Source organism: Palaemon carinicauda, chromosome 8, assembly GCF_036898095.1.
Source record: "Palaemon carinicauda isolate YSFRI2023 chromosome 8, ASM3689809v2, whole genome shotgun sequence".
Classification (NCBI taxonomy): Eukaryota; Metazoa; Arthropoda; class Malacostraca; order Decapoda; family Palaemonidae; genus Palaemon; species Palaemon carinicauda.
The window spans coordinates 34,943,213-34,968,008 of NC_090732.1; the positions used below are offsets into that span (position 1 = coordinate 34,943,213).

At 45.4% G+C, this 24,796-nt stretch overlaps 1 protein-coding gene across 6 annotated transcripts in view; it reads left to right on the forward strand.

Annotated features, from left to right (window-relative positions):
- The window catches only part of LOC137645696 (putative gamma-glutamylcyclotransferase CG2811), a 96,981-nt gene extending 72,714 nt beyond the window's left edge, over positions 1-24,267 (forward strand). For 4 of the 6 annotated variants that reach the window (XM_068378552.1, XM_068378557.1, XM_068378555.1 and 1 more), the window contains exon 4: positions 17,061-17,330. In XM_068378552.1, the coding sequence (XP_068234653.1) occupies positions 17,061-17,258 (198 nt within the window). In that variant the 3' untranslated portion in view covers positions 17,259-17,330. Of the gene's footprint in view, positions 1-17,060; positions 17,331-23,623 lie in introns of those variants that run through there. The other 2 variants (XM_068378553.1, XM_068378554.1) reach the window with 2 other exon arrangements.
- The last annotated feature ends 529 nt before the right edge of the window (positions 24,268-24,796 follow it).

A 24,796-nucleotide genomic window follows, 5' to 3' on the forward strand; every position in this document is an offset into this window, starting at 1 on the left:
TAAGCGCCGACGATCTTCACAGTTTGCGTAAGCGCCGAAGATCGTTCCGTTCGCGGGATGGTTTCCCGCGCGCGACCATTGAGGCTCACGCATCCATCACACGGATCGTCCGCGCGTGGTTTCCCGCTCGCGATCGTCGTAGATCGCCAGCGCACGGGCACAGAGGTTTTCCTGCTCGTGATCGCTGAATATCTTCTCTCGCGCACGAGCGTCGGCAATCTTCGCTCACGCGTGAGCGTCGAAGATCGTCCGTGCTCGCGCGAATCGCTGACAATCGTCTTTCATAGTTGGAGATCTTACGCACGCGGGCACCATGGTTTCCCGCTCACTGTCCTACGGTCTTCTCTCGCGCTAGCGCCGACGATCTTCGTACTTGCGTAAGCGCCGAAGATTGTCAGCGTTATTCTTCCGCGCGTGGGATGGTTTCCCACACGCAATCGCCGACGGCGCTAGTACCGGCGATCTTTTTTCGCCGAGATCGTTCGCGCGTGGGATGGTTTCCCTCGCTATCGCCCACGATCTTTCACGCGCAAGCGCCAGCGATCTGCATACGCGCGGAAGCGCGGGGATTGTTCACGCGGACATCGATACGTCCACGCTCACGCGGGCATGCGGGCGCGGTTATACTGCTACGCATGCTTTATTCAAGCGCTACCCAGATCTGTGCTTTTCGCGCGATCGTCAGCGTGATCGGCACACCGTTCTCCGACGCGACCACGCCCTGTTTACATCAGGGCTTATGGCGGTCAGGCCACCTCCGCGTTTCCCTCCCCCGCAGCGCAGAGCAGCGCCCTCTCCGGAGGGGGGGAGATTTCTGGATAGGTCAAAGGTCTCTTCTCCCTTCTTTGCAGGTTCTCTACGGGCGAACCCTCATGTGTCATCTCCCCCAGAGGATCGAACGATCCTCTTCCCTCCAGAGGGACTCCCTGTCAGCGCGAGGGTTGGTCGGTATCCCTGGTGGGATGCTGTCGTCAAAACGTTCAAGCAGGCGATGAGCCTGTGCCTTCTGACTGGGGTCAGTAATCAGTAGCAGCTTCCTCTCCCCCTGAAGGAATCTCTGGCATGGTATCTCCCCCAAGGACTATCCTGTCCCTTCGCGAGTCCTTACGCAGGCGATGAGCCCTCCTCGGACTTAATCTCCCCTCCCCTGCGGATGAGCACTACCCATCCCCAGGAGGGTCGGAAGACCCGGTCCTCTCCCCCTTCACTCCATTGGGAGAATCACCGCCTCTTTCTGAGGGTCCTGTCGTGCGGAGGGGGCGAAGCCTTACGTCCTTCATCGCTGGGGTCCTGTTTCCCTCCTAGGAGGGATCCTTAGGCCCTGTTTTCCGCAAGGATCCGACAGGATCCAGTCGGACCCTTGGGGCATGTCTACGAGTCTCCCCAGGATGAGCCTCTGGGGATGGGAGACCTTGCTGCCAGTCCATCAGGAGGAGGAGCTCCAGGGGTTGGAACTTGCGTTCTGGCAGGTTCTGGCCCTCAGGAGAAACCTCAAGGGGATCCCAGATTCAGTGATTCCTCTTCAGTAAGGGAAGGATACGGTCCTGGACCGAGTTCTACTCACCCAAGGACTCCCTTACGCCAGCGCAGCTTGCCCTGGTCTCAGGGAATGGAGAGCGCCAGAGACTAGGCCGAGGGCCAGCTCTCCGAGCTTGTCTCCTTCAACAGTCCCGGTTGGTTTCGAGCCCCTCTTTCCTCCCTGGGTAGGGATCGGTGAGGGGACGGGCCCTCTGGGCGGAAGTCCAGTCCATGTCGGAGATACGATCCCTCCAAGAGGTGGCCAAAGGGTTCCGAGGCCTCCTTAATCGTCTCCTTCCCTTCTCGACTCTGTACAGGGTTATCAAACAGTCTCCGTTCAGCATAGCGACAGCAGACGTGGTCAGCTTTGCGGTGAGACCACAAGACTTCATGTGTACACTGGTCCTGTAGGACTCGTACTTCCGGTCCCGGTTCACCCATCTTGAAGGAAGTACTTTGGAGTCCGCCTGGAAGGCGGATATACCAGTTCAAGGGCTGTGATTCGGCCTCTCCACGGCACTTCAACAGTTCTCCGATACTTCCTCTCGGATCTCTTCACGGGCTCTCAGCATCGGCATCAGGCCACTCCGTTTCCTGGGTGACTGGCCGATCCTGGCAGACTCGAAGGCATCCCTTCTTCGTCATCGGGACAAGCTCCTCGGACTTTACCAAGTTCTAAAGATCATGGTGGTCCTCGAGGAGTCCTCCCCGCAGCCCTCTCAGAGTCTGGTATACCGAGCCTGGTCTTAGGCTCCTATCTCCAGTAGCCTTCCCTTCAGACAACAGGGTACCAAGGCAGAGGAAGGTCGCGAGACCTTTCCTCACACGAGAAGACCCTCCAACCCAAGGTTGTTACGTCTCTCCTCCCTGGCCCGTCTGGTTTCCACGGTCGCCCCAGGATGAGTTCTCTCTAGTGGCGACTCGGGGCGCGGGGGAGTCGGGGGTACATCTCCCCAGACGCCGAGACCCCTAGGGGACAACCGGTACAGACGAACCCATAGGGGTGGGAAGCAGACGAGGGCCTACAATAGAGAGTGGTCCTTCTCGTCCTTCCCCCAAACTTGATGGTGTCTTCGGACACGTCAAAGAAAAGGGGGAGCCCTCGTTCTGATCCACGGGTCCTCAGGCCGGTGGTCAGAACCAGGAAGAACCTTCTCTAGTCCTACTAGAGACGGAAACCGTGTTTCTGGCACTTCAGTAGCTCCACCTAGCCTGGCGGAATACTCTGTGGTTATGAGGATCAACAACACCACAGTGATGGTTTTCTGGCCCAGACAAGGAGGTACTTTTCAGTACAACCATCCCATCTTGCGGTAGAGATACCGGGATGGTCCGAGTCCCCCTCGGTCTCCTTAGCAGCTCGCTTGATTCCAGGCAAAGGAACGGGCTCGCCGACAGTCTGAGCAGTGTCACGGACACCACATTCCGAGTGGTCTTTGGATCTTCAAGTAGCCTACAAGTCCTGACTCGGTGGGGCTCCCTCTGTGGACCGGTTCGCTACAGCACTCAGCTGCAAGCTCTCGCTGTACTGCTGCCCGGTCACGGATCCCAAGGCCCTCTGGTAGGATGCCTTCCAGCAACGGTGGGACACTATCGATGTGTTGCCTCCGTAGCTTGCTCCATTTCCCGCCGGGAGTCTATCCAGCACCTCCTCAAAGAGAGAGGATTTTCACAACAAGTGGCGAAAGAGCGATTTTCTGTGACCGGTGTCGGGGAGAGGGCATCCCTCAACACGATGCTGCTCCCAGCAATAGCGGAGCCCCTAGTGGGATTGCGGGATAAATGTGCCTTTCAGTTTCGACTGTGAAAGGCTTTCCCTCAGCCTTAAGTCTTGTCTCCTGGCTCTAGGGACAAACATTTCTCCCCCGCTGGAACTCATCCTTCGCATGCGAAGCCTTGTCCTCTCCTGCCCTCAGTCGAAGGTGAGACCGCCTCCTTGGGACGTGGTTCGAGTCCTCGAGTCTCTAAAGAGACCCCCTGACGAACCACTACGTAAGTCCCCAGACCACCACCTTTCTGGGTAGACAGTGTTCCTGCTAGCCTATCTTGAGCCAAGCGAGTCACATGGTCTCTCTTACGACTTCGCCCATTCAGGGGGTTAGGGGGAGGTAACATTCAGGTTCGTCCCTGAGGTTTGTTGCCGAGACTCAGAATCCGGGAGTGCCGGACCCGCTATTCGACTCCTTCCAGGGTTCGAGTCTCCGTCCTATAGCAGATGACTCAGACCATCTCCTACCTTGCCGGTAGGGAGTCCGAGCTGGCGTCTTCAGAGAACAGCTGCAGTTCGTCTCCAGGCTCAAGTCTCGTTTGTGGATCCTGGGTAACGAGGAGAGGGGTCTCCAGGAGTACCATCTCGGCCCGGATTCGCAGGGTGCTACACCCTGCCTTGAATCCTGACCCTTCTCCGTCGCATCGCCCTAGAGCCCATGATGTCAGGGGCTTAGATATGTCCCTGCCCTTCATGGAGCATCTTTCAGTGACGCAGGTCCTACAAGCGGGGATGTTGAAGCATCAGACCTTCTTCTCAGCCCCTTTCCTGCAAGACATGACCCACAGGAGGCTCGATACGTTTCTATCGGCCCTGTGGTGGCTTCACAACAGCTGGTCTAAACCTCAGGCTCCTTAATGGACAAGTAGCAGAAGGTTGAGGGCATTGTTACCTGGTGTTAGTCTGCATGAATGAAAAGATCTGTCTGGCCCTTATTCTTTTCTTCATCCTCTCCTCCCACGGAGGAAGCAGCATCCTGGGTTCTTTGCACAGCTGACCTCAAACCACTGCAGGTAGACCATGCTTCCTTGTGTTCCTAGTATTAGGTGTAATACTGTCATGTCCCCATACCCTGACGAGGTGGTATTGGGAGAGTCCCAGCCTGGATTTCCTTCTGAGGGACTCCAGGGCAACTGCCTGGGACAAGTCACTTTTCACCTTCGCACACACCTTACGTAGGCCGCGGCAGTTTCACAACCGACAGCGAGGAGCAGGGATTCCCTATTGTCCGAGTACTTGATCGCTTGAATATGGAATCCCCGGGCAAGCCAAAGCCAGTATGGCCGGGACTTACCACCCTTCCTAAGGGTTAAGTCACCCCATGTAAATAGCGTGGTTTGTATTTCAGTTACGGAACAAATGACAAATTCGTAGATAATTTGTATTTTTCAATACTATAATAGAAAGAAAAATTAAGCACACAACGGAACCCTACTTCAAAAATATAAATATTAGAATGGTATTTTTCAATAATTTTAAGATAGGCAATTTGCTCAAGTCCAAGGAGTCGTTATCTACCGAACTATGTTCTATGGTTGTTTATAAATTTGTGTATCCGAAGTGTAGTTCGGAATATGTGGGTAGTTCGACAAAACTTTTGTCTACCAGAACCTTTGAACATAGAGGCATTAGTTCAAGGATCCTTCTACCGCTAGGTAAGCCTTCTCATTCCTCTATAAGAGATCATTGCCATGTAGTGTGTAACACCAATTTTAATCATCTTGATTTTAGTATTATATGTAAAGATGGATTTTATGAATAGAACTTACCTGGCAGTTATATATATATAGCTGAGTCTCCGACTGCGGCAGAATTTAATAGAAAATCGCGGCAACCGCCTTGTGGTGGTTGTGTGGTTAGATGGTTAACAACCCTTACAGGGTGGTACTTGGAATCATTCCCGTTTTCTGTTCCTCAGATTATCTCTGCCTGCCGGATCGACAACATCGTTGGTCCGCCTTTCAGAGTTTTTTCGATCGCTTTCCCTTCATCGCCTTTTTGGACTTCGTTTTTGGTGAAGTACACTGTGTTGGGATTTGGCAATCGTGTTGTTTTTGTTTTTTTTGTCTTTTTTCCTTTATTATCATGAGTGAGAAAATTCATTATCGTGTTTGTGCGAATGATATTTGCAAGGTGAGGTTGCCGAAAGTTTCGGTTGACCCTCACACTATCTGTATGGGTTGCAGGGGGTTTGATTGTACTTTAGATAATAAGTGCAAGGAATGCGAGGTTTTAAGTGATGATGATTGGTTAGCTATGAAGCGCTATGTGCGCAAACTTGAGATTGATAGAGTTAGAAGAGATAAATCAAAGTCAAAGTCTGCTAGTGAGCCTAGCTTAGATTTATCTATTGACCCTTTGCTTGTAACCCCTTTGGAAGGTATTCCTTCCCCAAATGTAGTGACTCCTGCCCCTTCTACAGGATCTGTGCCTACGGATGACCCTGGGTATGCTAAATTAGCTGCTGAATTGGAGGCCATTAAAGCACAGTTGGAGGCCTTTAAAGGTAAGGGTGTAGGTGAAATTAGTGCTTGTGAAAGTGCAGTGGAGGTGGCGACTGATCGAATCTGTCATACCCCTAGGTCTAGACCTCTACCAAGCTCCCCGGACCAAGGGAGAAGGTACGTCGAAAGCCGAAAGGGGGTGAGAGGTGCTTATCCTCGGTCAGTCGTCGCCTCAGACAGTCCTGTTGCGATCTCCCAGGCTGCTCTTGACCGCCGTAGGAAAGGCGTGTCGGATACGTTTGTGTCTTCGCCTGATCGTTCTCCCAGACGTAATTGGCGTTACAAATCAAGACCAATGAAGAGAGGGTGGAACCGGGACGTGCAGTCTCGCTCTCCCTCTCCCGGTTCGAGTAGCAGAGACCCTGATCCTTCAGAAGACGATTTCGATGTTCCTGTTAAAAGGGCGAAAGAGAGAGTCCTTAGCCCAGTTAATCCTGCTAGACTCCCTACTTCTGCCAGCGCTCCCAGTCAAGCCGTACGACAACTGCCGTCTTCGGCACCGCGAGAGCCAGCGGAGGTTGCTAAAGCTTTCATGGTTGTTATGCAGGAACAACTTTCATCGTTAGTTAAAGCTTTCAGCCACCCTTCTCAGTCTGTCAGACGTAAGGACGTCTCTTTGCCTGTTAAGAGATCCTCTTCTAAGAGAGATTTTAGTATCTCTCCCAAGAAACCTCTGCGCACTTCGTCGGCCGTACGACAACGCACACCCTCTTCATCGGCACGCTGCCAGGAATTTTCTTCCCCCCTCTCCCGGCACCAGGACGATACTGCCTCTTGTTCTCGGCGCCGTGACGATTCCGTTTCCCTTTCGAAACGCCTGGACATTACTGCCTCGTTTCTTAGGAAACAGGATGAATGCAGTCTGCATTTTCAAGGCGAAGGCAGCCTGCATCTTCAGGACGCTTCCGTTTCTCGTCATCGTGACGATACTGCCTCTCGTCATCGTGACGATACCGCTTCTCGTCATCGTGACGATACCGCTTCTCGCCGACTGGATGTTAGCGGCGCTCGGCGCCAGGATTCAAACAGCTCTCGCTGCCAGACTGCTGGCAGCCCAACTCTTCGGGATGTTATCCTTGAGCAGGACCTCGAAGATATTTCGGAAGAGTAAGAAAAACCTGCCGACTCTTCTAGTGATTACAAGGTTCTTTCTCGCTCTCTTTTTTAACTTTATGGGGAGGAATTTCAACCTTCGGCCCCTCGTTCTCCTCAGTCTCAATTTACCAGGAAAAAAGCTACTAAGTCTTCGGCCTTCATCAAAATGAAACTTTCAATTTCGGCCAGGAAAGCTCTCGCTAAAGTGGATGATTGGATGAAGGAACGGAGACAAGCTGTCAAGACCACCTTTTCTTTTCCACCGTCTCGGCTCGCTTCCAAGGCCGGTATGTGGTATGAGACAGGGGAACCTTTGGGGTTAGGAGTGCCTTCCTCCTCCCAAGGTGACTTCTCGGCTCTTGTGGACTCGGCAAGAAGGCATGCTTTAAACTCTGCCAAGGTGATGTGGTCCATGTCGGAGCTTGATCACCTCGTCAAGGGAATTTTCAGGGTTTTCAAGGTTTTCAGCTTCCTGGACTGGTCTCTCGGGACTCTGGCCAGGAAGTCTGAACTCCTGGAGGACACGAAGGACCTGACGAGTATCATGTCCTGCATGGACAAAGCTCTAAGGGATGGAGCTAATGAATTGGCTTCCCTTTTCTCAGCAGGGGTCTTAAAGAAGAGGGCCCTTTTGTGCTCCTTCACCTCTAGATCTGTGACTGTTGCCCAGAAGTCGGAGCTACTTTACGCCCCTTTTTCACGTCATCTTTTTCCTGAAGCTCTGGTCAGAGATATCTCCCTTTCTCTGGCTCAGAAGGCTACTCAGGACCTTTTGTCTCGGTCGGCTAGAAAGACCTTACCTGTTGCTCCTGCTCCTCTGAAGAAGGAGGAGAAGAAGTTTCAACAGCCCTTCCGGGGCAGGATCTCCTCGAGAGCGGATTTTAGGGGGAGAAGACAAGAGTCAGGGCCAAGGACCAGCAGGGGTGCGTTTAGGCCCCGGTCCAAAAAATGAGATGGAAGTCCTCCAGACACCAGTAGGGGCAAGACTGTCTCGTTTTTGGCAGTCTTGGAAAAGGAGAGGGGCAGACACCTGGTCCCTCTCAGTCGTCAAGGAAGGTTACAAGATCCCCTTTTTAAAGAAACCACCTCTCTCAGACTCTCCCCTAGCCTTAGTGGCTCAGTACACCGACGCGGGGAAACGAGAGGCTCTTCTGGAGCTAGTCGACCAGATGTTGGTCAAGGGAGCAATAGAGCCAGTTCAAGACCTCGCCTCCCCAGGCTTTTACAATCGCCTGTTTCTGGTTCCCAAGAACTTGGGTGGATGGAGACCAGTCCTAGATGTCAGCTCTCTGAACGCCTTCGTGGAGAAAACAAAGTTCTCCATGGAGACGACTCAGTCAGTGCTGGCTGCAGTTCGTCCAGGAGACTGGATGGTTTCTCTCGACCTGCAGGACGCTTATTTTCACGTCCCCATTCATCCGTCTTCGAGGAGATATCTGAGGTTTGTGTTCCAGGGCAAGTGCTTCCAGTTCAGGGCACTTTGCTTCGGTCTCAGCACAGCTCCCCAAGTTTTCACCAGACTAATGGCGAATGTGGCAGGCTGGTTACACCAGGAGGGGATAAGGGTCTCCTTCTATCTAGACGACTGGCTGATCCGGTCACAGTCGAAAGAGAAATGTCTGGAGGACCTAATGAAAACTTATACGATCACTCAGGACCTGGGACTCATCGTCAACTGGGGGAAGTCTCAGACCGAGCCGAATCAGACTATTCTCTATTTGGGGATAGTTCTGAATTCAGTTCTTTTTCAGGCTTCTCCCTCCCAGGAGAGGCAGACCAGGTGCCTGGACAAAGTCAAAGACTTTTTGAGGAAGCAGGAATGCTCAGCGAAGGAGTGGATGAGTCTGCTGGGAACTCTATCCTCCCTGGAGCAGTTTGTCCCTTTGGGGAGACTGCACCTAAGGCCTCTGCAACACTTCCTCGCAAAGGTTTGGAACAGAAAGATCCAGGAGGACACTTTTTCTTTTCCCATTCCGACAGAGATCAAGGATCTTTTAATGTGGTGGCTGGACCCAGCTCTGTTGGGAAAAGGGATCTCCTTGTTCAAGAAGAACCCCGACCTAGTGTTATTCTCAGACGCGTCCGAGTCAGGCTGGGGAGCAACACTAGGGAACAAAGAGGTCTCAGGTATTTGGGAAGGGAGTCAGGTCAGTTGGCATATCAACAGGAAGGAATTGATGGCCATTTTGTTAGGGCTCAAGGCCTTCAAAACCTCGGTGTCGGGAAAGACTGTGGAGATCAATTCCGACAACACCACAGCTCTCGCGTACATAAGGAAGCAAGGGGGAACTCACTCCCTCTCTCTGTTCTCAACTGCGAGAGAGCTTCTCCTCTGGGCGAACGAGAACGAGACCCAGCTGTTGACAAGGTTTGTTCAAGGGCAGAGAAACATCAGGGCAGACATGCTCAGCAGGAGGGGACAAGTCCTTCCTACAGAGTGGACTCTCAACCCGCATGTCTGTCGGAGCCTCTGGAAGTTGTGGGGCAGACCAGTAATAGACCTTTTCGCCTCCGGTCTAAACAAGAGGATCCCCAACTACTGCTCCCTAGTCCCGGACGAGGAAGCTGTTGCCGTGGACGCCTTCTTGATGGATTGGACGGGGCTGGACATGTATGCCTTTCCCCTGTTCAAGATCATCAATCTGGTTGTCAGGAAATTCGCTCTCCTCGATTCGGGACGAATGATCCTAGTGGCTCCATTCTGGCCTGCGAGGGAATGGTTCACCGAAGTGGTAGGGTTGCTGATGGACTTTCCAAGAAGACTCCTGTAGTATCATGTAGTCCCATGTAGCTATGAATAAAGGGCAGTCTCTACCTAGCACCCAAGTCATCAAGACCTGTCTTTTAATCACTGCAACCTCTTGCATATTATATCATGGTGGCAGCGTGGTAACGCAACCCACGCCATTCCATCAACAAACTCGGACCATAGAGACACTTTTATTACTGTCCGTAATAACTGAGAAGAGGACTCATAATCAGCCCAAATTTATTACCAGCGGCCGCAGATGACGCCATTTTCACCCAACGGCAACTGGACAAAGACTGTCATACCGGCCCAGATAACAACCGTACATAACTTATATTGTCAGGATATGGCATAGAATGGACATTAGTGCACCGTGATTACAGTGAGAATAGTGAAGAAAGTTGTGAATAGATTACTTTCAAGTATTTTGGCCATTGTTATCCGCGCACTACTTCACAAAATGAGCCAAACAACGACGTACATTCAGCAGTGTAAACAAAACTGAAAACTGTGCCGACTACCAGTGACAAATTTTTGTAGTGATTTCCATACTCCTATTATATGTCTCTCTTTGTGAACCGTAAACTGTGTTATTAATCCAATCACTATCTATCTATTGTGTAACACTCGAAACCAAATCCAATCATGGCCCAGCCTAAATGCCCAAGTATGGACTGGGCTCACCAGCCCCTGGCCGAGTCGTTTCGTGCATTCAAGGCGCGCATGAACTTATACCTCGAAGACCAGGAAGTCACAGACCCAAGCAAGGAAGCAACTAAAATTAAAATTGCCCTCGGCGATGAGGGCATGAGGCGTATCTTGGCGAGCGGCCTCACTGAACAGGAGCAACGTGTGCCGCAGAACATATGGAGGCTTATTGAAAGTGAGGTTGATGCAACGGTCAAAATAAATTTCCGAGTTCACCGCCTCCGTGAAAAAGCGACAAAGTGCGAGTTTGAAGACAGAGAACTCAACAAACGACTTATCGAAATGACCATACTACGAACACAATTCGAAGAATTTCGGAAAGAACTCCTAACTAAACCGAAGGGCTATGCTGTAAGCAACGTTCTAGAGAGAGGTCGGGAATACGAGGCCATTGCGGCCTCCACGGCATCATTACGCTCCATACAGATGAGCTCTGAGAACACAAGTACAAGCCATACCAACGTGGATGCAATTCGAAGGGAAAGCAACGAGCCACGGAACAAACTACAAACCACGGATAACCCCTGCTGGAACTGTGGGCTTAGCCATCCCATAAGGTCATGCCCCGCTTACAATGACAGATGCAGTGGTTGTGGCATCAAGGGGCACTGGAAAAAGATGTGCCGCAAAACTGATGGAGGCAGAACAATGCCAGGAGACAACATGCAGCAGACACAACGTCAGAGCAAGACAAGAGGGCGCTCCTACCGACGGCCGAATCGGGCTCCTAACCACAGGCAACACGAAGTCATGGTTAATGAAAACCCTAATCTTGATGAAGAAACAGATTATATGCCAAACTTCGACATGATAACGATATCCGATATAGGAGTGGCACCGAAACGAGAAGCATTCTCAAAGCTCATGGTCAAGCATGAAAACCCCCCAGCCTATGGGCCCCTGAAACTCAAAATCGACACAGGTTCCGGTGGCAATACGCTGCCCTTGCGGACATACAAGCAAATGTTTGGTGATGCACCCACCAGCCTCGTACTATCCCCAGAACCGTCAGTAAGACTAACATCATACAGTGGCGACAATATTCTCTGCCTAGGGTCACTAATGCTCAGCGTCCGCAAACTCAGCAACCCAGCATTCTCGCAAGAAAAGTTCTTCGTGGTTGATGTGTCTGGTCCAGCCATACTTGGTCTTCCCTCATGCCAAAAACTCGGTATTGTGGATATCAATGTCAACGACGTTACTGGAATACCTGAGCAACCAAGCCAACAAGGCCCTATTAGGTCAGTCGAACAACTAAAAGCGCAATTCCCAGCACAGTTTGACTGTATCGGCAAACTAAAAGAGCCCGCGATGCTCCACCTCAAGGATGACGCGATACCTTTCTGTGATCCGCCCCGTAAGGTGAGTATCCACCTGAAGCCCCGCATCAAGTCCGAGCTTGACACTATGGAGAAAGAGGGGGTTATCAGACGCGTAACGGCACACACAGACTGGTGTAGCAGCCTTGTTTATGTCACAAAACCCGATGGAAGCCTACGGATCTGCCTGGACCCCAAGCGGCTCAACCAAAACCTCAAAAGATGTCCCCACAAGATTCCCACTCTAGAAGAGATCAACCCGGTATTCTCCAAAAGTGAAAGTGTTCTCCAAGCTAGACGCCAAAGCAGGCTACTGGAGTATACCGCTACACGAGGACTCACAACTACTGACAACGTTCCGAACACCACACGGCCGGTATTGTTGGACAAGGCTACCATTCGGGCTGAATGTAAGCCAGGACATATTTCAAGCCAGGATGGACTCCATCATCGAGAATCTCCCAGGTGTTGTTGGCATCGCTGATGACGTGGCAATATGTGGGAAAGACCAGTCGGAACACGACAAAAACCTGATGGGGTTCATGCAGCGTGCAGCCCAACACGGACTCAGCCTAAACTCGAAGAAATGCTCCATTTCAAAACCAGAAATCGAGTTTTTCGGAACACGCTATACCAGCAAGGGCATGATGCCAGACCCGTCAAAGGTACACGACCTGCATAGCATGCCGTCACCCTCCAATAAAGAGGAACTACAGAGATTCCTGGGAGTAATGACTTACCTCAGCCCCTATGTACCACATTACTCAGCTCAGTCACAAAGACTTCGAGATCTGGTCAAGGAAGATGTGCCCTTCCAATGGGAAGAAGACCATGAATCCACCTATCAACACCTGAAACGCCAAATAGCACCATCAAGCACGCTGTCTTACTATGACCCAACTCGACCCGTGACTCTTGAAGTCGATGCATCGCAAAAAGGCCTCGGGGCGGCCCTCATCCAAGACGGGAGGGTAATAGCCTTCGCCAGCAAAGCCCTGACACCAACGCAGGCAAATTACAGCAATATCGAGCGAGAGGCCCTTGGACTAGTACACGGCGTGCAACGATTTCATACCTACCTATACGGAAGAGACTTCGAAGCTGTCACTGACCACAAACCCCTCGTTAATATCTGGGAAGCCACTGATCAGTGCCCCACCTAGACTACAACGTCTCTTCTTGAAACTGCAGGGGTATGACATGAGGGTCAAGTACAAGGAAGGACGAACCCTTGTACTCTCCGACGCCCTATCACGCCTTCCTAACCCACAAAATGACAAGGAAATCCCTTTGGATACACGAGTGGACGGACTGGAACTAGATGACATCGACGTGATATCAGTTGCACTCATAAAATTTGGTCCCCAGATTTTGGAAGAGGTCCGCCATAGGTCTGACACCGACCCAGTGCTGCGCACTCTCAAGCATACAGTACTATCATCGAGGGTTGGCCTACCTCAGTAAAAGGCTGTCACCCCGATATCCGCCAGTTTTTCTCATACAGAGAATGCCTTGCCGTGGAAGACGGAGTGATATTCAAAGGGCGACAAGTTATCATCCCCAAAGAGGTCAGAGGCCGGATACTGGACCAGCTCCACCGGTCCCACCAAGGGATCACAAAAACACAAGCCCTGGCACGGGAGTGTGTATTCTGGCCCAACATTGCAAAGGATATAGAGGACAAGGTCAGGGCATGTGACATATGCCAGAAGTACCAGCCCCAGCAAAGTCCTAGTGGAACCACGCATCATGACATTCCCCCAATGCCCTGGTTCAAAGTCGCTTCGGACATCTTCCAAATTGGCCACAAGACATATCTGATCACAACTGATTATTTCACAAAATTCCCGATAGTCACCGAACTAAAAAACCTGTCATCTGAAAGTGTGGCCAACCACCTCAAATTCCTGTGTTCGCTGTTCGGATGCCCCAAAACCCTGGTCTCAGACAACGGACCTCAATACACGGGAGCAGCCATGAAGGACTTCACAAAAGCCTGGGGTATTGAGCACATCACATCAAGCCCACATTACCCTCAGTCCAATGGCCTCGCGGAGCGCGCAGTTGGAACATGCAAGGCGATTATCAAAAAATGCCTTGAGACAGGCGGGGATATGCATACTGCATTACTGTACTCCACTTACGGGCCACCCCGATCGACAATAAGACAACCAGCCCCGCAGAGCTCATGTTTGGTCGCAATGTGACCACTGACCTACCAGGCAGATACGAACCACATCTCGCACACATCACGACCCGCAACCACCTCCAGGACCGCCTAGGACCAAATCGGACACAACGGCACTTCACAGACCTCCAACCCGAACAACCAGTCCGAATATTCGACAAGGCCTGCCACACATGGGTGCCAGGCAGAGTGGTACGTAAGTCAGAAGAACCCCAATCATACATTGTGGAAGCCCAAAACGGAGCGTGCCTCAGGAGGAACCGGTCCCACATCCGTCCGACACCGCTCGCGACAAACACAGAACCGTCCAACACCCGGCAGCAGGCTCCAACATCATCAGCACAGCCTCCACCACGACCCGTCGATATATCGCTGCCGCCACCTAGTGAGACCGAAATAACCCACCAAAGACCCGCAACTAGTGATAACACTACAGACCCGACAGCGGTGTATACCAAGTCAGGCCGGCTGGTGAAAACCCCATCCAGATATATTGAAAGTAACGCGGTCACATACCGTAAATTCCCATAAAGTGTTAAGTTAAATAATAATATACAACTCCCCCCCCCCCCTCGTTTCATGACCGAAAATTCTGAGAGGTCGTTACCAGAGTTTGAAACTCAAGAAAAGTTATCAGTCTCAGGACTGATAAGTGATTCAGAATAATGAATTTTATTTGAAAATTTACGAGTCTCGGACTGGAGAACAGGCTCCATTTCGAACACTCATTACATGTGTATCAGGTTTCCATTTTGTTATAATATATTTTGGGTGTTGTTGTTCTTTGCATCAAAAAAAAAAAAAAAAAAAAAAAAAAATTTATAATTTGCCATTTATTTTCATATTTATGACTGCCCTGCTGTAACCAACACTATTCGGACCAAAGTCTGCAAAGATAATAGCTATTATGTTTATATTATTATCCACAATCACAAATTGTACTATGCATGTTTATTGTGAAGGGATGAAAACAATGGAATACGTTTGAATATGGAACTTTCATCGTTTATTTCTTTGTACTTATATGCCAGATTAGTTATTATGTGTAATCAATTCTTTGTATGTGATAAGGGGGATGTAGTATCATGTAGTCCCATGTAGCTATGAATAAAGGGCAGTCTCTACCTAGCACCCAAGCCATCAAGACCTGTCTTTTAATCACTGCAACCTCTTGCATATTATATCAACTCCCGGCAAGTCCAGATCTTCTCAGACAACCCCACTTCGAGAGATTTCACAAAACCCCCTCGCTCTCAATCTGACTGCCTTCATACTGTCGAGAAGCTCGTTAGATCTCGAGGCTTTTTGGCACAAGCGGCGAAAGCTATTGCCAGGGCAAGGAGGATCTCTTCACAAAGAGTCTACCAGTCAAAGTGATTAGAGATTGGTGCAGGAGGCGCAAGGTTTCCTCGTCCTCTACCTCTCTAAGCCAGATTGCAGACTTTCTTTTGTACCTCAGGCAGGATGCTAAGCTGGCTGTATCTACCATTAAAGGATACAGGAGCATGCTCTCAACCATCTTTAGGCATAGAGGCTTAGAGTTATCTCAGAATAAGGACTTGCAGGACCTCATTAGGTCTTTTGAGACAACGAAGCAGGTGCACTTAAGACCCCCTTCTTGGAACCTGGATGTGGTGCTTAAGTTTTTGTGCTCCAGGAAGTTTGAGCCTATCTCGCAAGCTTCTCTGCGAGATGTGACTAAGAAAACCCTCTTCCTTTTGTCTCTAGCGACTGCCAGGAGGATCAGCGAGGTCCAGGCAATCGAGAAGCGTGTAGGCTTCACCCTAAATGGAGCGGTTTGTGCCTTGAGGTTCGACTTTCTCGCCAAGAATGAGAACCCTTCGAAACCCTGGCCTAGGACTTTTGAAGTCCCTAACCTCACGAATCTAGTAGGTCAGGAACAGGAAAGCCTCCTCTGCCCGGTTAGGGCTCTCAAGGCTTATTTGGCCCACACTAAGAGCGTGAGGGGTGCTTCCAACTCCTTATGGTGTTCGGTGAAGGATCCTCAAAAACCCCTGTCAAAGAACGCTTTGTCCTTTTTCCTGAGGGAAACTATTAGGGAAGCCCACCTCTTTTGTGAGGAAGAAAACTTCGCCCTGTTAAAAGTACGGGCTCACGAAGTAAGGGCCATTGCTGCTTCGCTGGCATACCGGAAAAATATGTCAGTTAAGCAGATCATGGACGCAACGTTCTGGAGGAGCAACTCTGTCTTTGCTTCTTATTACCTCAGAGAGGTAAGAGTGGACTATGACAAGTGTTATACCTTGGGCCCATACGTAGCTGCGGCTTCTGTATTAGGCAAAGGAGTTACTACCCCCACTCAACCTTAGTTTATGTACTTGTATATGGGTTTGTGTTATTTATGGTTGTCTGAGGTCCTCGTCCTGTGGTACGGTTCCCTCAGTCCAGATAGATAGTTTATATCTATTTCTGCAAGGTTAGATGGTTAGCTTTAGTAAGGTTGCAGGTTTTTTATATGGGAAGGTAGTTTTCTGAAGTCTAGTCAAGTTGTTGGTCCTACCCCTTTGACAGACTCGATTGAGTTGTTTGCAGTGTAGCAGGTCTACTCCTGGCTGAACACTCCTAAGGGAAAGCGACTCTAGAGGCAGTTACCTTTGAAGTCAGCTACCTTAGCAGGTAAGGAATCAAGGTGTTTGTTCTCCTACAACTCTTTTGTTGTTTCCCCAACTATGTTTTTCTGTGTTTCCCTCCTCCAAATGTGTGAATCAGCTATATATATATAACTGCCAGGTAAGTTCTATTCATAAAAATGGAGTTTTTATGATAAAACAAAGTTTTATGAATACTTACCTGGCAGTTATATATATATTTTAAAGCCCACCCACCTCCCCTCAGGAGACAGAAAACGGGAATGATTCCAAGTACCACCCTGTAAGGGTTGTTAACCATCTAACCACACAACCACCACAAGGCGGTTGCCGCGATTTTTGATTAAATTCTGCCGCAGTCGGAGACTCAGCTATATATATATATATATATATAACTGCCAGGTAAGTATTCATAAAACTTTGTTTTATCATAAAAACTCCATTTTGAGACCGAGCTAAGATTATTGGAAACATTTTACATAGAAAAACTTCAACCGAAACTAAACCTAGATAACTGCTTTCAGCAGAAAAGTGTTTTAAGTACTATTTATAATTTTAAATTATCTTATTTTTCTCATGTCTTTTACATTTGTCTCTTACAGGTAAAGAAAGCAGTCCTACAAGATTCTGGTGAAGAGGTTGATATCTGGATATATCTTTTGCATCATTACAAACCTCACATGATAGAGCTACCATTTTTGAAAAGTTACCAACACAATGGTGATCATGGTTTGAAATACGTTGCCAGGTATTTAAGAGAAAATCCTGGTCCAGAATATTGGACTGATGTCAAATTGTAATCATTACGTATGTAAATTGCTTTATGAAGTTGACTATTCATTTATTCTATTAAAATTACTTTAGTTCAAATTGACCTGTTTGGTTGAATAATTGCAGATTGTGAACAAGATTTGTGAAAGACATTAGTCTTATGATTATTACATAAAGAGGGAATATTTATTCTTGTTTATTTCTATACTCACTAGATGTTCATATTCCTTTGATCTTGGAGCTAACTTATATCAATGTTCCCCCCACCCCCCAAAAGAATCTGTTTTCCTCCCTTCAAATAATGTCCTTGCCAGGTGATCGCCAGACTGGGGTTCGAATCCCGCTCAAACTCGTTAGTTCTTTTGGTCGCTGCAACCTCCCCATCCTTTTGAGCTAAGGATTTGGTGTTTGGGGAAGCCTATAGGTCTATCTGTTGAGTCATCAGTTGCCATTTTCTGGTCCTCCTTGGTCCTAGCTTGGGTGGAGAGGAGGGTTGGGTATTGATCATATGTATATATGGTCAGTCTCTAGGGCATTGTCCTGGTTTATTGGGCAATGTCACTGTCCCTTACCTGTTCCATTCATGAGCAGTATTTAAGCCTTTAAATGGCAACAACCATGGTGTAGCTATCCAGCACCTGCTTTTTCTTCAGTCTCAAAGTCAAAATAAAATCCTATCCTGATATCATTTGTCATTGGGAAGGTTGGGCATGTATGTGAACCTCACATCAGGTGAATATAGAAATAAAAAAAAATATTATTAATATTTTGTTTATTCCTATGAATATACTCTGATGTTCTTATTACTGACTCCCACACTCTAATAAAGTTGCATTATGATGGAAAGAGATAGGAAATTTAGTCTTGAAATAATGCTAGACTTACATCTTAGTCTAATACTTTGGGACCAAATCGTTGCAGCTAGTGCTATAACATGATTCTCCAGATTGCATTTTTAAATCCTTTTCATTACTTATTACTTTTCTATATGTTTTACCCAACACCGTGTATTTCAAATAGGAAAAAAGTAAACCCAGGACTAATTAAATTCATCAATTAAGAAAACAAAAATAAACCCAAATTTGATTAAATCACATCCCAGTAGCTACTACCGCACCTAAAGCCCAGCAATCATGATAAGAGGACAACGATTCTTTAAGAGAATGTTTAGTGAATACCAATTTGATACACCACTGAGCTTCTGCTATAACTTTCCATAGAAACACATCTATAAAAATTTAGCTATGTAGCTGCAACTCTGATATCATGTACTCTCAATTTAAAGTCTTCATTTGACTTGGATGTAACTCCTTGTGAGGCTCTGTGACCAATCCTTTAACTAATAAGAACATTGCATTTTGAGATAAAGGGTCATTAAGAATCCTAATCTCACAAAACAATATTTTCAGTGTTTGCCAAGTGATATTGAACAGCCCTCACTGGAAAAAGAAATCTTTTTCTGCGATATAATTCTCACTTCCTTTTCCTAAGAGGGAATTTGAAAGACTTGTATTAAACTTTTAGTCTTGGAATAGTTATCAGCTCTGAATGCAAGCTAAAGAGATAAGATCGTCTAATGTTCTCCAAAACACATCTGTTTTCTCGACCAGTGATGTTGCAAACATGTCTACATTTGGTTGTCCCAACCAATTCCAAATCTTTAAATATACTTCTGAAAACAGAAACCATTTGTTTGGAAGATACTGTTTTTTCTGATTTACTGATCTGCTTGGATGTTCTAGCTTCCTGGTATAAACCAAGGAAGAAGAACGGATCCTCTAAAATTCATCTAAATATATAGTACTTCTGCTATCCAGTACAGGGATCTCCCTTCTTTCCTGGTAAAAGCTAATGCTGCCATGTTGAAAGAAAACACCACTTATGTAACTTCCTAATATCAGTGACTCCTGCACCTGAAGGACTTTAAACACACCTAGAAGTTTCAGGCAATTGATATGAAGAGCAGATTCTTGCATTGTCCATTTCCCTGACACAGAGAAATCTAGCATTGTTCCCAATCCTTTCTGTGAAGCATCCGTGAATAGAGGGGGGGTCTGGAATTCTTACTTCCAAGGAAACTCCTGGGGATAATCGAAGAGGATTGTCCCATCAACTCAGCAGTTAAAGTTTGTTCTTCATTACTGGAATAGAGATTGTCTGGATTGAATATTCTGTTCCAATTTCGACTGAGATGATATTTGAACACTCATCTTTAGGTGGCCCATTGAAATGCAACTTATCTAAAGCAGTCATGGCAGTCCCATCCACATCTGAAGTGACGCTGACTTCATCTTGAATTTTTATAACAGCAGAAACAACAAAATCCTCTTTTCTGATGGAAAATCCAAAATTGGAGCTATTGCTAATATAATTCTCAGATAAAGAATCCTCTGAGTTGGGATCACATCAGGTTTCTCCAAATTTATCATGATTTCTAACCTTTCCAGTAACATAGCACCCATAACTGTTAAACCCAAATGCTTTCTAACGAAGCGTTCAAAAATTGCTAGTTGTCTAGGTATAAAAGCACCCTGATGTGGAGCTGTCAGGAGATCAAAGCAAGGGTATAGGAATTGGTAAAATTTCGAACTGCTTACGAACCAAAGCAATTGCCTCAAATTTATATGAATAGGAATGCAAAAGTAAGCCCCTGTAAGGTCTATCAAAAACATACAATCTCCTTTCCTCACTGTCCCAAGCACTGTTGAGGGCATTTTTATTGAAAACTTGGTTTGAATTGTAAACTTGTTGAGATTTGAGACAGAAAACACCAATCTCCAGCTTCCCAAAGCTTTGGGGACTAGAAATAACCTATTGTAAAATCTCAGATATAGGTTGAGAACCTCTTCTAATCTCTGTCTTCAAAACTTGGGTATTTGCTGAATTGGATAGATGACTTGGGGAAAGGTGTTGGGTTTTTGATGAAGGGAGAGTTAGGGGCCAGAGGTATGTGATAACCCTCCATGACCATGGACAGTAACCACGCTTCTGGTTTGAAGATTTCCCAAACCTGATAATAGTAGGAAAGGCTTCCTCCTACATAGAGAAGTTAACAAAGACCGTCTTAGCATTCTTCTATAAGATATATAAGTCTTATTTGTATTTCTGATAGAATGCCTATTAGAGCAGAATCCTGATGGCTTACCACTTTTACAAAATGAAGCCCTTGGACATAGAAATTTTAGAGTTTTAAAGCAGAATTCTGTTGGCTTACCACTTATGAAATAAAGCCCTGGGATGTTGCAATTATATTCATAGTAGGAATCAATGGGGTTAATCTAAAAAAGAGACCTCAAAACATCAATTTTTATCTTGGCACCTACTTGTGCAGTTACCGTATCAATACTATTAACATTTAATACAGCACCCATAATAGGGGAAGAAATCAAGACATTCTGAGCATTAGACACTTTCAACCTTAGAGGTACACAGTTGTTTGCCAAGTTTAATCACAAAATATAAAGGCTGCCACAGGCTTGGAAATCCTATCTGAAATAGTCTTCTCTAAACAAGTCTAATACTCTAAAATAAGGTTAGGATATTGATGACCTGCAAATTTCTTGTCTATTAAATTAGAAGTAACCACTTCTGTGGAATTTGCAAACAAGAATATTCCCCACTTTATTACCCAAACACCATTTATCTAGTAAGCTAGTTTCCAAATCTTGCATGGAAAAAATTTCATTTTAAAAATAATTATAGGTTCAAGAGTAGTAATTAGATTTGAATCAATAACTAGGTTTGGCAACTTATTTGTTTTATAGATCTCAGAACATCTTAGTGTGATGGAACCTGAACCAGCAGTTTTCTTTTCACTTGAGGTGATAATTTACAGTATATATGTTCTCTAAAACAATATTAGAAAATTTAGCAGTATATGACATCTTAGATGTGACTACGAAAGTTGATTTAGAAGAATAAGATTCAGAACTTATCTCAAATGCCTTACTGTATTTGGATAATTTGGATACTTTCCAGAAATAAGGAGATACTTCATCAAAGTAGGGCTCTTCTTCTGCACCATCTTCATCTTTATCTTCTGAAAAATTCTCCCTTACATTAAATACTGCCCTTCCCATCTATTCACCTTTAACAGGAACCTTTACGCTTGCATAAGGTAAGAGTCTTTTTGGTAATAGAGGTGCTAGCACATACATTAACATCATTAGGGTAAAACTCGAGATGTGCTAGTGGCCAAGCCTATAAGTGAACAGTGCACACAGCCATCTGAAACTTGATGCAACCCATTGACACAAGAAATAAGTGGTTGTTAACTAGTGGTTACTTCAGTGAGCGGAAGGAAATTAGGAGCCCGTCAACCAGCTCGGTCTTTTACTACAGATTAAAGTGGTCCACAGGAGTTGACTGGAAAGCAAAAATGCAAGGGTTGCATGGTAGAAGATTCTGAAGTAGTTTTAGAGTGCACTTTTTAACATCAGAACCCCTACTGACTGGTACACTAGAACCATTTGTCAAAACTTGAAGAGTTATGCTGGGGTTTCTAAACTTGGCAGGTTAGGTTGGAATTTCTGTTTTGACCGAAATATTCACTGAACTTCTTAGATTGTACAAATGAAGCTAACGAGGTCAAGAAAGAACTTATAAAGCACATTGTTATGAAAACGCAAAAGCTCTTTAAAGGGTGGCGCTGCATTTCCAACTTCATCTCCATATAATTAGCCTAATTTTCTATGGATTTTCCCCTGAACTAAAAGCTAGTTTCCTTTTAAACGAGGTTTCCAATCTGTTCAACAGCCATTTGAACACTTTTCCATAAGAATAACAGGAAGGCTTTCTCATTCTTCACAACGATTACCCAAATCAAATTACTGTCCTTGGCTTGAGGCACAAAGAGGATAATGATCATGATTGGCCAGAAATAATTCTCTTGAACAATCTATACCTCCATTACTAACAAATTCAGAAGATAGCCCACATAACCACTACTAAATGAATTTTTCATTTTGGACCTGGGAAACTATTGCTGACTTATTGAAATCAATATGAGCAAAAGAAGACTGAAAATGACCAGGTATTGGCTAGTCACACCATGGTAGTAGGTTGGCTAAGGCACCATTCACCTGTTGAGATAATGCACCTAGCAACCATTGAGATACTACAGCTAGAGAGATATTGGGTCTTTTGACTGGGCAGACAGTACTACTGTATATGGGATCCCTCTCTCTGGTTACAACTCATTTTCCTTTGTATACACATTCACCGAATAGTCTGGCCTATTTTTTCCACATCATCCTGTCCTCATACACTTGACAACACTGAGATTACCAAACAATTCTTCTTCACTCAAGAGGTTAACTACAGCAATGTAATTGTTCAGCGGCTACTTTCCTCTTGCGAAGGGTAGAAGAGACTTTTTAGCCATGGTAAGCAGCTCTTGTACGAGAAGGACATGCGAGAATCAAACCATATTCTCTAGTCTTGGGGGAGTTCCATAGCCTCTGTAGTATAGTCTTCTAGTCTTGGAGTAGAGTTCTTATGCTTGAGGGTACACTCTGGCACACTTTTCTATCTTGTTTCTCATCTAGTTTTTTTAAGTTTTTATAGTTTATATATGAAATATATATTTTAATGTTACTGTTCTGAAAATATTTTATTTTGATTGTTCATTACTTCTATTGCAGTTTGTAAATTTCCTTGTTTCCATTCCTCACTGAGCTGTTTGTCTTGGTTGGAGCCCTTAGGCTTATAGCATCCTGCTTTTCAAACTAGGGTTGTAGCTTAACTAATAATAATAATAATTAGCTCCTAGATGTCTCATTTCTAGATGATAGATATACAGTAAGCCTCTTGAATGGAAGAAAACAGGAAATTTTAAATTTTTGGGGTGTATTGTTGATATAAGTCCGCAATGAGAACAAAGCAATGTGAACATCAGGGGAGATTCATAGAAATATGCAGTCCCACATCATATCTGGGATACATGCTACATGCCTAAGTAAACATTGGTGGGTATTATCATTAATTTTCCTTACAAAGTTTAGTTTCTTAATATTAAAACCAAAAAGAGGATCAATTAGAATTGGTATTCATTTTATAATAATGTAACTTCTTTGGACCATTTTTTTTCCCTCTTAACCATGGGTAGTATGCAATTGTTCACTTACACTTGTTTGGAATATGAATAGTTTCCAGTTGCTTGTAATTAAAAGTTAATCAATATTAACTGTCAAATTAAAGAAAGTATATTGATACTTAGTAAATTTACTTATTTTATTGTTGCAATAGTTTTTATTTTTTAGTTTCCTTATTGTAAATAGCACATCAGCAGGGATTGTAAAATAATTTTTGTGGGTGCTGCCTGGAAATCTTAATAAAGCTTATATTTGTGAGCAAGTTTGTAAATGAGCACTCATAACATTTTTTTCCCTTCCAGTGAGGATGATATATCAGATCCTGATGATATTTAACTTTAGGATATTGGAATACAGTAGAAAGGTAACTTTACTCGGTTAAGAATCTAGCATGCCATTATGGGAGATAGAAATTTTATCTGCTTTTCATATATTTAATGAATTAGTGTACAATATTGTAATGATCTTTGTTGGTTTTATATATAAATTTATTGATTAGTTGTTATCAATTAATATTATTGTTGTTGGTACAGTATTTGACTTGTAGAACTGGTGCAAAGGGTACATTTTAAAGATTTATGGCTATTAGATCTTTTAGTAGCAACAGGTGATATTCAATTTTTTTTTTTTTTTATTGTATATTGGATAGTTTTAGCTATAGAGGTTAAGTTGTTTTTCTTCTGTTCATGGGAAGTGCTTATTCAGTTTTATCACTATTGAATCTTGCTACAGTACATCGAGAAAATGGAAAAATGGAGTTCTTAATTTTGGTTAAAAGTAACTTATTTTATACTGTAAAACAAGTTTTTATGATTCGTGGTGGTTTGTAAAATTATTTGGCTGACACCATAAGTCTGTGGAATTTAGCACAGTGAAATACAGGTAACATTAATTGAAATAAGGGAATTTTGATAATGAAATTTATTGTTTTAATACTTACCTTGAGCTTACCTAGTTCCCCCTCTCCTCTCTTGTTAGTGACGTTAAGAGGTTAATTAGATGTCGCTAAGCCGATATTGTTTACATTAGAGCCACACAGCTGGCATTGCAAACTAATAATACACTAGGGTATAAGCAATTTGAATGAGGGAGAGAGAATTATTTTAGTTTTTTATTGTTGGAGATTGGAAAGTGAAGACCTTGGCAAGTTACCATTAGTGAACCTCAGGTAAATATTAAAGTAATGAATTCTATTAATATTCAGTAAATTGCTGATCTTAGAAAGTGTGATGTTTAGGTTAGTCGTAAATGTAGAATATTACTCATTAATTTGTTTGTAAGTATCAACATGTGCGGTTGTTTGAAGGTCAGACATTCTCATAAAATGTATTTAACCGTTTGTTTTGACTTGTATTCTCTGCAATCAGAGTTCAAGTCATGTGGGCTATTCATTTAGTATGCATGGGTCAAATGAGTGACCAATTGAAGATAGGAGTTTTAATAATCTGAAATAGTCGTTGATAATGATTGTTTTT